At 43.6% G+C, this 20,060-nt stretch overlaps 1 protein-coding gene across 2 annotated transcripts; it reads left to right on the top strand.

The window, feature by feature from the left end:
* The first annotated feature begins 1,533 nt into the window (after positions 1–1,533).
* Positions 1,534–14,524, top strand: Neu3 (neuraminidase 3). Of its 2 annotated transcripts, XR_013111920.1 has the most exons (4): positions 1,534–1,771; positions 6,302–6,513; positions 10,045–12,091; positions 13,138–14,524. XR_013111920.1 is itself a non-coding variant. In XM_034510114.2 (3 exons), exons 1-3 carry the CDS (start codon positions 1,555–1,557, stop codon positions 11,092–11,094), a joined length of 1,479 nt encoding a protein of 492 aa, XP_034366005.2. In that variant the 5' UTR covers positions 1,534–1,554; the 3' UTR covers positions 11,095–13,131. The 2 variants fall into 2 exon arrangements, 1 of the variants encoding a protein (XP_034366005.2); XM_034510114.2 differs by lacking the exon at positions 13,138–14,524 and having other exon boundaries at positions 10,045–13,131.
* Positions 14,525–20,060: the final 5,536 nt, after the last annotated feature.

Raw genomic sequence — 20,060 nt, 5'->3', positions numbered from 1 at the left:
TTTTAGAAAGAAACCATTTTATTTTCACTCAGTGTTGTCAGGCTAATCTCTCATTATATTTAAAAAGGAATGAAGAAAAATCCCATCATGTTGTGATCTGGCATTCTTAGGAATGCCCATCTCCCCAGTTCCACACTTACTGCATTTCTCAGGCTCAGGGATTCAAATTCAATATACATCATGGTTTTCCATCCTTTAAATTAATATTCTGTCTTTCCCGTTATTTCTTTTGCCAAATTCCTTTATGTCTTACTTGGTTCCAACAAAAAATGAGTTTCGACTGTTTCTCTCCATGTGAGTTCTACTCAGAAGAATCAAGTTCACATCGAAGAAACAAGATCCCGTATTCTTACACTGGGGCAGGAGGAGGCAGCCATTTGGAAGAGAAAATCCTAAAATGACTGAGATGAAATAAAAAGAAGACAGGTTTTGCTCCTTGGTGGACGGGCCCTGCCCACTGGCGTCGTCACAGGTAGAGGAGGAATGCCAGTCCAGCCGAGTCCTCCCTGCTGTGCTGCTTTCTATTTTACTGTGGTTAGACCCACATTTGGTGATATGATTTTTAATATAAGGTGAAGGGTGCTATTGTACACTTTAGTGAGTATTATAAGCCAGAAGCAGGTCCCTTCCCACAGAGCAGTGCCACTATGCTAAATGTCTCAGTTCAGATGTTAACCTGGTACAAAGGATTTTGATGCCAGTATACTCCACATCTTGGTTTCGTTGTTTGTTTTTATTTTGGTTGTGTTTTTTTCATTTTTCTTTTAGTCTCCTTTGGTAGCCTTGTTGACCTGAGGGGTTTTTTTGGTTTTGTTTTTTGTTGTTGTTGTTTTTTAAAGACAGTCATTTTTAGCTTTCTTTGCCCCTATCCCTGGCTGGCCTCTTAGATGCTGCAGTGTCTCAAGAGGGGCCTTTTCCTCTTTTAATTTTGGTAGGTGGGGAAGAGTGAGGTGGTCCCTGCACATGACTGTGAAACAAGAGAATGGATTCAGTACTTAGTGACAGATACATGTGTGTGAATGTGTATAGACAATATATAATGTTATCTACGGTACAGGAGAGTGAACCTAGGACAGACGTTGCACCTGCTAGGCAAGTGCTCTGCCACCTAATTGGTTTCTCAGCTTTGCTTTTTTTTTTTTTTTTTTTTTTTTTTTTTTTTTTTTTAAATCTTTCAAGAGGGGCAGTTGTTCAGGCTGGCCTTAACCTCATTCCGTAGTCCAGACATGAAATCTAACAGTCCTCCAGTTTTAATCTCCATCATACTAGCAGCGTTCACCACCTGCACCACCAGACCCTGATAAACATATACCTTTTGGAACTTTTTGCAAGGAGAGTGTCCAGTGCTTTGTGTGAAAACACCCCCCTTTCACCTCTTATCTTTTTTGTAGTCCCCTCTGTGGCCCGGAACCTTTGCTCGACAATTAGGCTGTTGAGGGAAGTTTTAGGCGGTGATACCTTCCATAGACCCACCAACAGTTCTGGGCGAGAAGCAAGCAGGGAGGGCGCTGAGCGACGAGTGGGCGTGGCCTGGCCGGGGAGATTGACACCCGGATGCTGCCCATCTCAGTCATCTGGCGCCAGCTCCCCTGCGCGTCCCTTCTGGCCCGAGTGATCCTTGTCTTATTACTGCCAGCTCTTGCGCAGCGGTGTTTGGGTTTGTTTCGGCGTCTGCGGTTTCTATCGCTGCTATCCTGTCTCCATTGCCCCAGCTCAGCTTCAGACCTTCCTCCGAGACTCCACGGGAGAGCCCAGAGAGCCTCCGGAGCCGGTGAGCTGGGGTGGGAGGGAGTCACCGGGAATTCAGCCGGCCGGGGACTTTGGGGACCTGCATCAGGAAGGAATTACTGAGTCAGCCAGAATCAGCTAGGACCTCATAGCCAGGGAATGTTCTGGGCCACTCTACTTTTGCTTTCTTCCATCTGAAGCCAAACTTCAGCTGTAGTTTAGAATTGTGGGAATGAAGCAGGAACTAGAAGTCTTCTTACTACAGAGGAGTTCTGGGCATCCAAAAAGGTCCTGAGGTGGAATTTTTTGAGATTAGGTTTGCAACTGAGTGGTCTCCCCTAAATTTTCCTCCTCAAACAAGGCTGACTTCAGAAGTGCTAAACTGTACTCTCTCCCCAAGAAAGGGGGCAGAGAGGACTTGGTTGGAATGTGAGAGAGTGTGGAACAGTGATTAATAATTAGAATTATCTGCTAAAGCAAGCAACGCCAAAGCAGACCTGTACTTGATTTTTCTCAGTCCCTAGTTCTCAGCACATAGTTTGGGTGAATCCTTTAGGTGTCAATGCTGGCCACTGTGCTACCGTTGTCATCAATATTATTAGCATAATCATAATTAATAAAATTAATGACAACTTAATTGTTGAGGTGATGGCAGAACCCAAACTGAATTGTAAAAAGGTCACAACTCATAATAATTAAAGACGTTGATTTGTATAGTGCCTTAAAGTTTATTAAGCACCCTTGAGTGGTCCTCATAAGTACACATTATCCAGCTTTAACAAATAAGAGCCAGTCATGGTGCCTGGCTCCTGTTATCCAAGCACTCAGGAGGCAGGAGCATGAGAATCACAAGTTCAAGACCAGCCTGGGTGCTAAGAGGAGGAGGTGAAATTGATAGAATAATGCAGTGCTTAACGATGGGGCTTTGTACTGAGAACAGCACCATGATGTGGCTTCATAGTGAGAACATTATCAGTGTGGATGTACATCTGTATGGTACAGACAACAGCACAGCTAGGCTGTATGATGTGTGTGTGTGTGTGTGTGTGTGTGTGTGTGTACACACGCCTATTGTTGCTGGAGCCATGGTGAGCCTTAACATGAAATGAAGTCAAACACAAGAGAAAATGGTGTCAGGAGACTCTGAAAGCATGGGATGTGTGAGGCGGCTACCAGCTAAGGTAACATGCTGTTTTAGTGCAGATGATTAGTAAGTTTGTATTCCAAGTTAATGACAGGAAGTGTAGCATAATGAATGTATGCCAACCAGTAATGTAGTTGTATGAGCTGTACATATATATTTGTATATGACTGACATCACAAACGTGAATAATGTGTCAGGGTTGTGACACTGAGGACCAAGATGTCTGTAGGTGCTTTAGCACTGTTAGAATCTTGTGGGACTACCACACACATGCAGTCTAGTATTTCGTTTTATGCGGTACGTGACTACTGATATACATCAGTTTCGGGATTCAGTAATTATATTCCCTGTTTGGTGTGATGGCACACACCTGGAATCCTAACACCCAGTAGCCTAAGGTTCGAGGATAACATGTCCAAAGCCAGTCTGGGATACAAAGTGAAACATTGTTTAGGGGGAAAAAGTAGCGATTTATAATTGAAAAATAGTGCTATGGTGACCGCCATGTATTGTGCAATAGGCTTTGTAACAGTTACTTAAGGCTCCTTTGTTCCTTTTATGTAGAATTGAATCTATTTTATAGATAGGATCTTGAAGCAGTAGAACCTGTAGTTCTAAGCCAAACCCTTCATTAAGCATTGCCAGCAGTGGGGCTCAGACACAGAGGCATCCTTAGAATAGTACCCAGTGGTGCATGGAAGGAGAGAGCCGGAGTGTGGGGAACAGGCGGTGCTCTGACATGCTGAGAAGACTTGATTTTTAGATTATGTGGTGTGAGCCCAAGCCTGGAAGGAAGGCCGGCTTTTTTTCTGACTCAAAGGCCACTTCTCCTGCTCTTCTCGCAAGTGAACCAGCATTCTCTCAATTTAGTGATCGATTGAACCATTCGTACATGTTCGAGTTTGTCTTGCTTGACTCAGGCTGTAGACCAACACAGTGCAACATTACCCTGTATCTCATTACCCAGAAAGCTGCCTGAAAGACTGGTTTAAACTGTTTCATTCCTATCAGAAACTCCACCGTGGCTCCCTGTTTGTAGGACGGATACCACAATTAGGTGAGGAAACCTGTCAGGATCTAGCTCTGCTGGTCCACTTAGTCTTATCTTTGCTCACAGGTTTTGCGCTCCACCTCACTAGTCATACTAGCCTACTGGAGGCCTCCACAGCTCACTGTTGTCTGTTACCTAAACCAGCAACCTTGCTGCTTCTCACCTCATCACTTGGCTGACCCAGTTTTCACTCTTTATATTCCAGTTCATCTATTCATGTACCCATTCAGCCAGCAAATACGTGCCAGAGCCTATCACAGACTGTGCCTGGTTCTAGGTGAGGAGATAAAGCCCTCAGTGTAAGCAAAGGGTGCAATGAAGAAACCACAGAGGTGGCAACCTCTTCAGAGATTTGGAGGGCTGTAGGAGATTAGAAACGAATGGCTTTTACTGACAGACGGAAACCCACTCTACAAGGTTACTGAGGAACGCTGAGTGTTCCCTGAGTCAGCAAAGAAAAAAGGCAGGGAGAGGAGCAGACTGGTGATTGCCAGGACTGTGGGAGAAGAGAAGAGAGCAAACATGCTGGGAGAGTCCTGCCAGTTCTAAGTGGTTGTACTGTAGCTGGAGGAGGGCAGGTTAGCTGGATTAGCCTGGGAACTATTGTGGGGCCTCTGATCTGCTGGAGGCCTGTTTGGTTTAGTAGAAAACTAGAGGCCCTCTCCAGAGATTAGGGACTTGTAGGAGAAGATAAGAATGTAATGGCTTTTCATGGCAAACAGAAATCCCCTTTACAAGGTTTCTAAGGAACACTGAGGGTACACTGGGTCAGAGTCCAGCCTGGGATGAGCACAGACTACCATCTTGGGGTGTTGGGACTTGATACTGTGGATCTTTTATTTTGTAGCATGCATTGAGTATATATACTATTTGAGACCTCCGAGAGTGAGACGTCCTGTGGAGAAATAAGCAGGAAACAAGGCACAGTGGTGGCAAGGGCGTTGTCAGACAACAGCCCAGCAACCAGCTGATATTTGAACACAGCTTCAGGAAGTGAGGTAGTAGATGATGTTTGACCAGAATGGAGGGAAGTGAGGTAGGGAATTGTGTGACTATCAGAAAAAGAATGTTCCAGGCAGAGTAGGTAGCTAGCTTGGCCCAGTGTTACCCTCTCAGAAAGTCCTTTGCTGGGGCTTTGGTCTGCACAGTTGTGCCTTTTCTGTTTCCTACTTGCTCTTGTGTTTATCTCTAAGACAACGCTCACTGCTTCATATTTATCTCCGTGTACATCTGCTTCCCTCACTCAGTTCTGTCCTTGAGAACAGGTGTCTCTTCAGCACCAGTGTAAGGGCCTGATATGTGTAGGCCCAGAAATGTTTACTAAATAAATACAGAGAAGGGACTCATTGGCCTAGTTCTTATGGGCTGCTTCCTTCCTTCCTTCTTTCCTTCCTTCCTTCCTTCTCTCTCTTTCTCTCTCTCTTTCTTTCTTTCTTTCTTTCTTTCTTCTTTCTTTCCTTTGTTCTTTCTTTCTTTCATTCTTGTATAAATTGTTTGAAGATGGGCTTTGGATGACAGATAATTTGAAAGAAGATTAAATTTTAAAGCTTATTTTTTTTCTGTTTGGCCTGATTCTCTTCTGTCACCTCTGGGAAGTAGGGCTTCTGGGTTCTTTCAGTGTCTGGAGGCTTCTACTGTCAGTGTCACAGACCGGCTAGCCTAGCACATGGCAGCTAGACTATCACAAGACTTATGTAGCTGAATTTGAAAAAAAAATGTTATCTCCAGGGGGCTGGGGATAAGAGCAAACCCAAATCCAGAGTAGCTATCCCGTGAACTACACACAGCAGGTCACATGTAAAAGTGTGGTTTTTAACACACTTGTCACACCAGCCAAAGCTGCAGATCTACCTGCATTAGACCACCCAGAACTGAGATCATAACGCCAAGATGAATCCCTTGAGAATCTCCACCCTCTGTTGTGTGTACCCCTCACACAATGAACTAGATGGCAGAGCCCTCTCACTAGCATGGATGAGAAAGCAGACTGTCTTTTATCCTAGGCTTCCCCTTTCCCCTTCCTCCCTTTTCCCCTTCCCCCTTCTCCCTTCCTCCCTTTCCCCCTTCCTCCTTTCCCCCTATCCCTTTTCCCCCTTTTCCCTTTTCCCCAAGGATGGGGAGAAAGCTTCCCAGTGCACTGTTAATCTCGAATGTTACTCAAATGGTTTGAGTAATCTGGGAACTCAATGGACGTATCTAGAGAACAGAGTTGTTGCATGCAGGTGTACATTATTTGCTTTGGGCTGTTGATGCCATGATGTTCTCTTTATATGAAGAAATAGACATTCAACACACCCACATCTCCCACATGCCCTCAGCAATGAAATGACCAAGAACTTGTGTGCAGACCCACACTGAACTGTTTTCTGTCCTTACAGAAGTCATGGAAGAAGTTTCATCCTGCTCTCTCAGCAGCACTGTGTTCCAGCAGGAGGAACAGAACGGGATTACCTACCGGATTCCAGCCCTGCTGTACATTCCTCCCACCCATACCTTCCTGGCCTTTGCAGAGAATCGTACCTCATGCAGAGATGAGGATGCTGCCCACCTGGTGCTCAGACGAGGGGTGATGAAGGGGCGCTCTGTACAGGTGACTCATCCCAGATACGGGCATGGGTGTCTGTTGGGAATTGGTCCTAGTGCTCTGTCTTATTTAGGCTTGCTGGGAGTGGAAGTGGTTTAACACATTCACCGCTACAGGACTCATCTTCTCTCCTCAGAGCTGAATGCACTTCTGGGTCTCTTCTTTTTCTCCCCACCTTGACCAGTAAAAATTTGTGTGGATAGCTAAGAAAGGGAAGGCTTTTACTGCATGGTCAAGGATACATAGCATCTTCACAGCCATTCTATATCCTAGGCTTTGATGTCAGTCATGTCTGGTACATGGGGAAACAGACTCAAAGGCTTTGTCACTTATCCTAAGCCATGTATCTATCATCCAGCAGCAGAAACAGTTCAAACTCAGGCCCAAGCTCCCAAGGCCTCTCATTCAGACCAGGTGTGGCCTGCTTTTTGTTCCTATGCCCTGGTAAAACCACCCAAGGAAGGAAGCACCGTTTGCTTACCTTTGCTGAGTACTTCACCCCAAATCTGCCTGCTTTCCTACCTCTTATAGTCTGAGCTTCATATGCAAAGTGAGTGCTTTGCTATGTCACAGTGATGATATGACTGCTGAGCCCCTGTCCTTGCTTTAAATGGCAGTGGTTCCCAGTGCTTTCTGAGGATTTTGGTCTTTGGGGATTTGCCAATTCTGTATCTCATTAGGTCTCAGTAGCTTGGCAGATCAGACCCCACAGAGGCCCAGCCCTGTGGCCTGGCAGAGCCTGTGACCTAGCTGTTTTGTTTGCTCTAGGACAGGCTTTCTGGTGTGGCTAGTGAGCTACCAAGCAAGGATGACACCTGTTTAGTTTTCCTGGTTGTTTTTGGAGAATGTGTTGCCGAGCCTCATTGTCCAGCAGTCCCATGGTTCCCACGTTTTCTCATCACTACGTTGACTTTCATTCTTAACTGTAGACTTGAAATTAGGAAAAACATTTCTCAATCTAGAAACCTGATTTTATTAGTAGCTTCTAGCTTAGCAGTTACGGACATAGCTTTAGCCAGTTGTCCTAGTTAAGATTACTGACTCTTGATGTGATGAAACACCATGACAAAAGCAACCTGGGGGAGAATGGGGTGATTATTTCATCCTATATTACCAGGTAACAGTTCAGCACCAAGAAAAATCATGGCAGGAACTCAAGCAGGGTAAGAACCTGGAAGCAGGAGCTGATGCAGAGGCTGTGAAGGGGTGCTGCCATGGAGGGGTGCTGATGACTGGCTCATTCAGCCTGCTTTTCATGGGCTGGGCTGTCACCTCTCAATCACTAATTAAGGAAAGGCCTTACAGCTGGGTCTTATGGAAGCATCTTCTCAACTGAGGTCCCCTCCTTTCAGATAGCTCTAGCTTGTAACAAGTTGACATAAAACCAGCCAGGGCAGTCAGTTAGTACGGGTAGTGTACCCCGTTGGATTTCTGAACATGAGTCCTTGAGTGTTCTCTGCTTTATCACTTACAGGATGTAATTGATAATGTGCCTAGTAAGAACTCAACGCTAGACATCTTTCATGGTGGTCTGTTTTCATATGAAGATCTTAATCATTGACAGTAAATTGCATGTTTTAAATGAGATAGCCTCTACTTCTAACTCTACATTGGTCTTGTCCCTGCTTTCTTGAGCAGCCATTCTATGCATAACATAAAGTCCCTTGTGCAGAGAGTCACTCCTTGAGGTACCTAGAAGTGGCTCATGCCCCCTACAGCTTCTTTTCTCTGGGCTGAAAAGCTCTTACTTCTTTTAGTGACAGGCTTGATTTGTCATCTGGTCTCTTGACCAACCCGGAGACCTGTCTGGGCTGTCAGCATTCTTCTGAGTATACCAGGCATGTCCAGCATGGGCTTGGCTCCTAAAGTAGAATTTCCTAGCAGGGGCTTAGGCAGGCCTAGCACAGGAGGCACCTGCTACTGCCCGGCATCTGGAGCAGGGTTCCTGGGTAGAATAACATTTGATAGAAGCCCATCCCATATCACTGTATATGAACAAAGGGTCATTTCCCCCAATTAAACACAACCTCATGTGTTGGGATGCTCACTCTTATAAGCAAAGCTACCATGAAATCCCAGTTTTAAAGTTTTAATGGAGAGGGTTATTTGGCTTGCTACTGAATTGCCTTGTAGTTTGCCTCTCAGTGTGTGAGGATCTAACCCAGGCTTCTACGTATGCTAGGCATGTGCTCTACCCTATTCGACACCTCCAGCCTTTTATTTAATGAACTCATATATCTTGGGATAATATTCCAGAACTGAGCATCCTGGCAAAGGATAAATCTATTTGTACATAAGAACTCAACTATTATACTCCAGACCATGTATGAAGGAGCCTATTTATCCACCTCTTTCTTTTTTTATCAACAGACCATTACCACACTTTTTAATGTAAAAAATTGTTAGTTGAAAATGCTATTAGTTTAACTCCAATTTATGTTTTGTTTTATGTGTGAGGTTGAACGTATTTTTCCCCTTCTGTAACATGTCTGATTTTGTTCTTTACCCTTTACTATTGGGGTTCTAGAAATTTACCAAATTCTGCGTGGGGAGCTCAAGCCTTTCTTGTGGTGTGTGTAACCAGGCATTATCTCTTTGACTTCTTTTATATCTCCTCTGTTACTCTCCATTTGGCCAGTGAGGAAATGCCAATCAGGTTTGCCCAGTGTCTCACAGTAGTGATAAGGCAGCCTTGGGGGAGGGCTCTCTGTCTCTGCTTGAGTCTTCAATGTGCTGTTCTGCATTGCTTTCCCACCATAGTGCAGGAAGAGAAAAGCTCTTCAGTCTTGAACTTCCAGCTTTGCCGGGAACGTCCCTATTTGATCCATTGTTTGCGTTTCATCGTCTGCTTTTGTGTTACATTTTATTCTCTTCCCCCTCTCTCCTCCCTCTGTCTCTGTGTCTATCTGTCTGTCTCTCTGTGTACATGTGCCACAATCCATGTCTGGTGATCAAAGGACAACTTGAAAGTCCTTGGTTCTCTTCTTCTACCACTGGGTCCCAGAGATCAGACTCAGGTCACCAGGCTTGGCAGGCTTCTCTCTGAGCCATCTCGCTGGCCCCCGCCTTTTCTGTTTGTTTTTGTAAACTTTTGTTGGCTGCTATCACATGCCAGGTATTGGAGATACAAATGTACATAATCTGGGTACTGTTCAAAAAGCTGACAGTCTAAAAGGGGATTACCGAAAATATGGATAGTGTCACATAGCTGCTGAAAGCTGTTAGAGGAATGAGTTTCAAGGAAGGCTTCCCAGAAGAGGTGGCACTGGAGTTGGGTATTGGAGGATGGTTTGGAATTCAGATGAAACAAAGAACATTCTTGAGAGAACACAGCTTTTACAATATCTAGCATTTTCAGTTTTCAGATTTAAAGCCACCTTGTAATAGCTGCAAAGTTAGTGATTATTTGGGCCTTCAAGATTCTGTCCATTTCAATGTTATATATTGTTTGAAAAAATAAAGTGATGCTTTTAATGAACCTCTTGTCTTCATATTAGTAACCAACTTCCACTGTCTCCTTCACTTTTCCTTGACTAGTGGGGCCCCCAACAGCCACTGATGGAGGCCACATTACCTGGGCATCGCACCATGAACCCCTGCCCTGTGTGGGAGAAGAATACTGGCCGTGTGTACCTGTTTTTCATCTGTGTGCGGGGCCACGTTACTGAGAGATTTCAGATTACATGGGGCAAGAATGCTGCCCATCTCTGCTTCCTTTGCAGTGAGGATGATGGGTGCTCATGGGGTGAAGTGAAAGACTTGACTGAGGAAGTCTTCGGCTCAGTGATGAAGCACTTTGCCACGTTTGCTGTGGGCCCAGGCCATGGCATCCAGCTGCACTCAGGGAGGCTGATCATCCCTGCCTATGCCTACTGTATCTCACACTGGTTCTTCTGCTTTCCATGTTCAGTCAAGCCACATTCCCTGATGATCTACAGTGATGACTTAGGAGTCACATGGCACCGTGGCAAGTTCATTAGGCCCCAGATGACAGGGGAGTGCCAAGTGGCAGAAGTGTCTGGGACAGCTGGTAACCCTGTGCTCTATTGCAATGCTAGAACATCAAACAGATTCCGAGCAGAGGCTTTTAGCACTGATAGTGGTGGCTGCTTTCAGAAACCAACCCTGAACCCACAACTCTATGAGACTCACAGTGGTTGCCAAGGAAGTGTAGTGAGTTTCCGGCCTTTGAAGATGCCAAACATATGTCAAGACTGGAGTGGTAAAGATGCTCCCACTACTCAAAAATGCCCTCTGCTGAACAGTTCTCTGGAGGTGGAGGAGGGAGCTGGAGCACCATCAGGAACATGGCTCTTGTACTCACATCCGACTAGCACGAAGAAGAGAATTAACCTAGGTATCTACTATAATCAGAACCCCTTGGAGGTGAACTGCTGGTCCCGCCCGTGGATCTTGAACTGTGGGCCCAGTGGCTACTCTGATCTGGCTGTTGTGGAAGAACAGGGCTTGTTGGCATGTTTGTTTGAGTGTGGGGAGAAGCATGAGTATGAGCGGATTGACTTCCGTCTGTTTTCAGACCAAGAGGTCCTGAGCTGTGAAGACTGTACCAGCCCTAGTAGCAAGTAAAGACAAAACAAGGCTGATGGGTGAGGCCCAGCTTTCCACAGAAAGGAATGTCAGCTACAGCCAGGGTGGCAGAGGTCTCTGATGTCTAGAGAAAATCTAAAAACTAATAATCTGCTCCTTGCATTTTTTCACTTTTCCCTTCAATGAGCATAGTGAAAATTGTGCCATATTTTACATAACAAGGCTCTTGAACTGGGAGTTTGGAGACCAGGCTGTAGTTTTGGCTCTGCTGTTGGCTTGCTTCAGGGCTCTAGGTATATCCCCTGAACTCTTTGCACATCAAGTCTCCATTTGTATAATGAGAAGATTGATGTGGGATTTCTTCTCTTCCTATTAAAAGGAGAGGCTGTGTGCTCACTTCCTGCTCTGCAACCCCTCGACTCTGCTCTTGAATGGAAGCCGCAGACTTGTCTTTTCAAATGATTCACTGCTCACCTGAGTAGTAGGTGATGTGTAGGTGCTTTGGCCAAAAGAAAGATCTGTGTTGTTCAATTTTTAATAAGAAAAATTCCCTTATCCTTCCACTCATGCCCGGAGCTGTGCAAATTGTCTATCTTAGAAGACTTGAGGAAGCAGAATTGTACGGTCAGATGCTTTCTCCGACCTTGATGTTATGATCTACCTCCCCTTCCTCATCCAGAAAACATTTACTAGGGAGGAAATGAGAAACCTGTTCTAGCTGCCCGTGACAATGGTTGATAATGGTGCTTATTGCTTTTGATACCATTACCTCTGTTAAAGATGAATCTGAGTCAGAGGTTCTTGGCTTACTTCAGCTGCATCCACCCATCTCCAGATGGACATTCAAACACTGCTGAACAGTCAACCGAAGTGAGTGCTGCATGTGGTAGCCTGTTCCAGGTTAGTCATAATGCTTCCTGGAGCTAGGCTTTTATCTAATACCAGGAGCCATTTAGGAGAGGCTAAAAAGTGGGAGATGATCTTCATGAGATGGTTTTACTGTGGACTGTGAACCATGATAGATGAGCCCTTCCAGGTGAGGCTAAAGGGACAACATTATAGGAAAGATTCCTGGTATTAATATGCTTTTTCTAATATATATATATATATATATATATATATATATATATATATATGTGTGTGTGTGTGTGTGTGTGTGTGTGTGTGTGTGTGTGTGTGTTGTAGTGATGCTATATAGACAAATAGATGATTTAATTCTTAATGATGATCCTATAAGAATTCCTAAAATTATACTAGTAATTATTAAGCCCTTTATAATAGGACTGCTATTAAAACCCTCTCTGATGTGAAAACTGCAATGAGAACTCTGCCAGTCTTTATGTGTCATGAGTTAATTACTTCTGAGATATAAAGCAGGCATTTTACAACTTAGAACACGTTTCTTAGAGCTGTAAGACAATTAACCAAAGTTCATAAAAGGGAAGGAAAGATTTATTGTAGGTGCTAGGACAGAAGATAAAATATTGACTGGGTATATCTACACCAAACTTCATTGTTAACTTAGACACAAAAATTATGGTTTTTAACTTTCAGTGAACCTGTGGAGCTAGTGACAGAAAAGAAATGTCTAGTTAGATAACTAATCTTAATGGAAATACACATAAACATTTCTGTTGCACACTTCTTTTTGAATTTATGTTTAAACTTGTGATGAACATCAGACACCACGTGATCATGTATTCTGAGAAAATAAAGAACTAAAAATTAACAACTTGGAACTTAAGTGAATATAGAGCAGAGTAAGTTAGATGGTTTTAATAGGTTTCCCCCATTTTTCTTTTTCCCTTAGAAATAAGGATTAGAATTCTTTTGTAAAGTGTCTCCATCTTTTTGTCTTCCTACAGTTGTCTTTCCCTAGCTGAGAAGGAGCTAAATAAACTGTCAGCTTTAAGTGCTCAACCTGTGGAGAAAAGAACAAAGAACCTCTTTTAAGTGATAGGTGTCAGCTTGCCAAGAGGCCTGCAACTTCTGGCCTTAAGAGTAACTTAAAGTCAAGATTGGTAAATGTTATTATAGAAAGCACATAATCTCTCATAAGACTAAGTCTTGTGTCACCCCAAGGCATCCTGGTTCCTGGTTGAGCAAAGGCTAGAAAATCTGGTGACCCTGAAGGGACGGAAGGTGTTTTGACCCACTCCTGGGCACCCAGTTCCTGTTACATAGCTACCAGCCCTCCATCGATTTGTGTCCTTCAGTCATGTAAGTGCAACACCCCAAGCCCCTCCACAGGTAGAGGATGTGACCTGTGGTCACATAGCCTCAAGACAGATCTCCATTTTAATGAGGTACCTAAAAGCCGGGAGTCTTAGCCAATAAACTCCCCTACCCAGACACTCCTTCCTGCAAAAGGTATTTAACCTCAGGCCCACCCTGAGATGGAGGGGGGTACGGTTTTACTCATCCACTTTTCACCATGACAATAAATGCCCTAAAACTATGGATGGGATCAGCCATGGCGAGCCATGGAGAAGGCCTTCACTTATAAAGCTGATGTCTAATCTGTAGAAGGTCTCTCTGCACTCCCAGCCACAGCCTCGGCCAAGCCAAGCCAAACACAAGCCAGCCTCCCTCTGACAAGCCAAGGACTCATCCCTACAGGATCCAGCTGAAGCTCCCCTCTTTTCCCCCTCGGACCAGGCTAGATTCAGCCTGCGGGCCCGCACTTCATTCTCAGCTCTTCTGGGTGCCCAAGAGCCTGAGAACCAGATGGCCCTGGCCTCCCTGCAGGCCCTGGGACCTGCTCCAGCTGTCCCATGCTTCAGACTGTGCTCTCCCACCCCCAGAGCAGTGTCCCTAAGGCTGCTCTAAGGCTGACACTTACCCAGGATAATTGTGGTCAAAACTCCCTCGCCCTGCCTCCCTGAGCGGCTGAGCCCTGTGGCAGAGCAGGACTTGGGACCCCACCAACCCTGTACCCCTCCTCCCACTGATACTCTTTGCTCTTTATCCTTGGCTACCTTCAAGAGAGAACCAGAGTTCTAGAGCTGGTCTCCAGCAATCTAGGTTGGGCCTGGTCTTGCACTATGAGATGTCCCAAGCCTAAAGTCAAACTGTGATGTATGGGGTTCCCATTTTACCAGTATTTCCCTTTTGTTCCTGACTGGATTTTCTATAACTGCCACTCCTGTAGGACTCCAAGGGAGATGCTGAGCTTATAATGTTCTGAGTGTGTCTTGCCTGGTTCTGTGATGACAGCTCCAGGCACATATAAACACCGCCAACACTTAGAACAACAGTTTTCAATCTGTGGATTGTGACTGCCTTCACAGAGGTACCTAAGACCATCAGAAAATAAAATTCGTAACAGTAGCAAAATTACAGTTATGAAGTAGCGATGAAAATTATTTTATGGCTGGGGTTCACCACAATGTGAGGGGACTGTATTAAAGGGTTTCAACATTAGAAAGGTTGAGAACTTAGATCCAATAAATATGCTTAAAGGTCTTCATTCCATTGATTAATGATTTTTTCTTTTTCTTTTTTAAGACAGGGTTTCTTTGTGTAGGCCTGGCTGTCCTCTAACTTGCTCTGTAAGCCAAGCTGGCCTGAACTCACACAGATTCACCTGGCTCTGCCTCTTGAATTAAAGGTGTGTAGCACCACCACCCAGCAGAGGGATTAAAGGTGTGTAGCACCACCACCCAGCAGAGGGGTTAAAGGCGTGTAGCACCACCACCCAGCAATTAAGGATCTTGATTGCTAAGGAAAGTGAAATGATCATTGTCTTAATATCTATTTATAGTTCATATTCAACATTTTTCAAAAGTAAATCTGAGCCAATTTATTCTTTTCAGAGAACGCTTTAGAAAATGTTAATACTCTTGTAGTTTCATACATGGTTGTTTAATCAGTGAGAGGGAAACAGAGCCAGGACTACCGTGGCTGGTTTAAGAGTAAGAGCTACCCATGAGCCTGTATGTGAAGAGCCTGCCGTGCAGTGACCACTGACTGCAGCTCTGGGTCTGGCCACTGCATATCTTACTGTGTTTTCAAAAGACTAAAATTACTGTCAACCTGGCTGAGGAGTCCTGGGTGTTTTAGCAAGAAGGTGATGCTTTTAAGTTCACTGCTGCTGTTGCAGCATGTATACCATCGGGCTGTTTCGCTGCTGTTGGGCTTCACAACTAAATCAGTACGACTCCTTAAATTCTCCTAGCAAGTCCATGTGTTCTCTGAAATTCACTTTAGGAAAGGCTTCAAGTAAGCATATCAATTTTTATAATACTGAGACTCTCCCAAGGACAAAAGTAACATCCAGAGAATACTAACTTACCTTTTCAGTAGTTTTATAATAAATGTTTACAAAATCATTTAAAGCAAGAAATATAACCTCTTTTATTTTTCCATTTTTATTACATTGGTCCATGGAGGACCTGTGGACTTGAGAGGAATACTCAAATCTCTATAAGCCTTGGTGCTTCCATTTGTTTAACTCAACTAGGATTTTTATCAAGACTTAGTAAACATTTAATTAATAGCAAATTTTTATAAGTTACGTTAGACATAAATACCCATCCCAACGTCAATCAAGCTGATCCTTTGAGTGTTCCAAATACTGTAAGTAGTTTATTCAACATGGTTACTCCAATTATAAGCCACCATTATAACAAAGTGGGGCACAAAACCCCCCACAGCCTGAGCACATGCTTAACCCACTACCTCAAGGCAGCAAGAGGGCTGTGGGGTAGCTCTGATTGACCAGGAAGTCCTCAGAAGAACTTAGCAGTGTGAAGAGCAGAACAGGAAGGCACCTTTATCCTATCACTATCTTAATTGTCCTCAGCATGGGCAGTGTTTGATGACTGAATGTTGACAATGAGGTAATGAAGGGAAGAAGTCAGGGCCCCTGACAGGGCACTCCCAGGTAGAATGTAACCTGGTGAGAGGTTACAACATTTGTGGCAGTGTGTGCCACATGACACTTTCTCTCAGAATCCCAGGCTAGTGGAGTTGCTTTCCAACCTCTGAGAGCCCACTTTAAATTTTTTTAAATTTACTTTATTTCATGCTTCTCCCTTAAGGGGGTTCATGTTCTCACATCTGATTCTCTTCCCAGTTGTTGATAACAAAACCTATCTTTAGGGTGACTCTGGGTCTCAGCAAGCAGGTTCTGAGGCTGGAGAAATGGCTCTCCAGTTTACTCAATATGTATTGTGTGGAAATCTATGTGAGGGTGTCTGATTAGACAGTGTGAGATGCCATGTGGGTACTTGGAATTGAGCCTTGGTCCTCTCGAAGATCAGCCAGTGCTCTTAACCTCAGAGCCATCTCTCCAGCCCCAGGACCTGCTTCCCAAGACCCACAGTCATCCTAAAGATAGGTTTTGTTATCAGCAACTGGGAAGAGAATCAGACGTGAGAACATGGACCCTCTTAAGGGAGAAGCATAGATGTGGATAGCAGGAAAGGCAGATGCAGTGCCAGCCAAGCAGCTTGTAGGGACCAGGCAGCTCCAGGAGCCACAGACTGGAGGGAAATCTTGTTTTATGCAACAGTGCCTCTGCCATTCTCCACCGCTGGGTCAGTCTCTGGAGCTGTATGTAGTAGCCAAGTCTGAGCCTCCATATGCAATTTGGGTGGTTCTCCTCTCATTATTCTGAACACACACACACACACACACACACACACACACACACTTACTTCACTGTTATCCCAACCTACAGATGAGAAAATAGCCCTGGGAATTGAGCTATGTGAGAATACAGAAAACAAGCCTCACCAGGCCTCATGAAGCCTTCACCAGATACCCAGGCTACTGGCACTTTGATCTTGAACCCATCTCAAGAACAGAACAGTGACCCACAAATTGTTGTTGCATATGAACTTTTCAGTCCAAGGCACTGCAATAAAATCACAGCAGGCTGAACTAAAATGTAAATTAAATGATTATTATGTTCTGTATATATTAATTAGTGCTGGAGATTAATATGGCATCAGTTATTTCTTAACCAGCTGTTTCCCAAGTAACCAACAAAGACCTTCTAATATTTCAAAGCTTAGGCCTATCTGGGCAGACTCTCAACTAACTCATATAAGTTAATCCAACAACTTAGCCCCATCCAGTTTCATAGTCACATCTGTCCCCTCCCATGTCTCCTGGTGAAAAGGCTATCCTCTTCCTTCCCAGAGTTCCTTTCTTCCTCCCAGGAAGTCCTACCTTCCACTTCCTGCCCAGCTAATTGACCATCAGATTTTTTTTTTATTAAAGTCAATCAGAGAATACCTTAGGTAGGTGTAGGCTGCCGATCTGACTCGGCTGGTAAAGATGGCGAAGGCTTCTGGTATGATCTACTGGTAAACAAGTGTACTGCGCATGTGGTCATCCTTGGGCCAACTTAGCTTTGGTGCCAACCCCTCATGAGTGGGATATGTTTATGAAGCACTGCAATTCTGACCCATCGTGCTCCTCCACACGCACCCTCCCACCAGGGCTGGGCATATATGCAGCTCGCTCCAGGTGTTCAAGGTTCCCGGGTAAATGATGAATGAAGTGCTTCAATAAAGGTGTTGGGAAGGATCCAGTTGTTTGCGTCTTCCTTGCTGGTCGAGTGGGGGCGCAACAGTTAGGTGAGGAAGGACAGAGATATAATTTCACAGAGTGTACTGCAACATCTCCCCTTTTTAGTCCAATAAAGGCTTTTTCTCTTACAACAAAAAACTGTATGCAATAAGAAAAATTACAAGAACAATCAAGTAAGAATTACATTCACAATGTTCAGCCCATTTTTATTTGGCAATCTTCCAAGAAAGAACTCTACTATTTAACCTATCTTGATTAGTTCTGTTCTAACTCAGTTTCTATCCTAATTTGCATTACCAATCTAGAAACACCAGTATATATTTTTTGTACAACCTTCATAAGGCATCTTCTGGATCTTCTAACCTTCATTTGCCATCCTTAAAACATTTCCTTAGACCCTAAAACATTTTCTTAGATCCTTTACAACTTAAACTTATAGCAAGACTATGATTATCTAGTCTTTATCCCCATCAGAGACTTGTAATGAAAAAAATATCCAAGTATGTAGGAAGTGCAGGCAAGTATCCCCAAAAGTATAGAAATGACAGTTGGCTGCCTGGACAGCTAGCTACCTAGTGTTCTAAAACATTGGAGCATCATCTTCAGCCTTCTGGACCAGAATATCTGACAGATATTTTGTGAAGCAGGAATTATGAAGGACTTTCTTACCCTGTATTGGCAGAGCTTGGCAGCTGACTTCCCTACATCTGTTTGTCCTTACTGGATAGCATCCTGTCTGCAGATAAAGTTGGGGGCATTTTCTTTACCTGTGGCTAGCTTGTCACAAATGAAGCCATGTCCAAATTGAGGTTCTTTGATGCTCATCTTCCAAGTTGAATGGGGTGTTGCCAGGAGCTGACATGTCTCAATGTCAAAAGAGCCTCAAATTAATAAAAAAATCTTTAAATGCTATATTCTGAGAATCTCTAAAGTTTTCAAAGACCACCCATTTACAGCATATCTGAACAAGCAAACATTGCTTGTTTCTACTTACTATCTGTTTAACCTAGAATGTATATTTTGTGATAATCTAGACTTGTATCTGATATAACCATGAGTTTGATTGTCTGAACATTAACTTTTATTTTTTAACCATCCCTAATAGTTTGCAATAGCAGCTATAAAAGAACTAGAGTCAAACCTGGCATTTTCGAATGAGCTGCAAGGCACATCTACATAAGAGTTGAAACATACATACGTTATATTGTAACAAAATTAACCTTAAACTTTGTATCAATATACAACATTTTGTACCAACATAACAAAAATAACCTTTTTGAGAATATCAATAGCTCTTAAGTAGAGGAGTAGATTTAATAATCTACCCTTTTATTCTTTCTATATGATAATTCTATATCCTCCTTCTCAACCTCCTTCTCCTTATCTAAGAAAGATATAAGAAGAATAGAGAAAAGGAAAGGAAAGATAAAACTCCCGAGTCTAAGCTCCCTATTTTGTTTCCTCCCTGTCCAAAACCATAATTATTTGTAATCATTCCCCCAAATGACAATGTACCTGTAATTCATAAAATGACCCAAACTAATCATCTGAAAATAAGGGACTGGGATAATTGCTTCCTGCTGAATTGGGGCAAAGAATTTCTTTGGTGGGGGGTGAAAAGGAAACTGAGAAAATAGCTAACTCAAAAGAAAATTAGCTGGCATCATTTGTTGCTCAGTCTCTGTATGCTTAGAAAGTTTGGACTTAAGTGAAGTTTTGACTGGATCATTCTGGATGAGATTGGAGGAATTGAAGTCATCTGGGGTCAGTAGCCTTTCCTGAAGCTGTTCTGGAAGCAAGTCTCTTGAGGAAACAGCATCAGAGCAGTCTGAGACAGGATCAGGAGTCCTAGCATCCTTGAGAGTGAATCCTGTTAGGACTGGTTCCTTGGTTCTTTTCTGTGAAAATACAAGCTTTTACAAGTAATATGCAGTTCTTCGATAATATGTGTAAGGAATGTGCAAGGTGCACAAGTCTGTTAATGATTCTCTGCTCTTTGTTTGAGCAGGTGAGAAACATTTGTGTGTCTTAAGTTAGTTTGATTACATAACCAAACTGCAATAAAAGTCTCATGTCATCTGAAAGAATGATGTGTAATAATAATTCATGAGCATTCTGTAGCCAACAAGATTTATTGGCCATGTGAGCTGAAGTTATAGCTGGAGGTGTAAACATCCCAGTCAGTTTCAGAGTTATTTCAATAGAGGGTTTAGCATATACATTACCGGGTCATTTGGTCCCTGTGATTTTTTCCTCTTTTTCTGCAGCTGAGATATTCAGCAGATTTCACTCTATAGAATCTGATTCTTACTATTTTGGATGGCATTCAAAGCCTCTTTTCCTTTTCTGTTGACACAAACAAAAAGCCAAGCCTTTCCCCACATGACATGACATATTTTTTGCCCTACAGTTTGAAGTCATTATTAGTATAGACTGATCCAATCAGTCGACTCCATTTTGACCTC

This window comes from Arvicanthis niloticus, chromosome 1 (assembly GCF_011762505.2).
Source record: "Arvicanthis niloticus isolate mArvNil1 chromosome 1, mArvNil1.pat.X, whole genome shotgun sequence".
NCBI classification, from domain to species: Eukaryota; Metazoa; Chordata; class Mammalia; order Rodentia; family Muridae; genus Arvicanthis; species Arvicanthis niloticus.
This window is presented reverse-complemented; position numbering and strand designations above follow the sequence as displayed.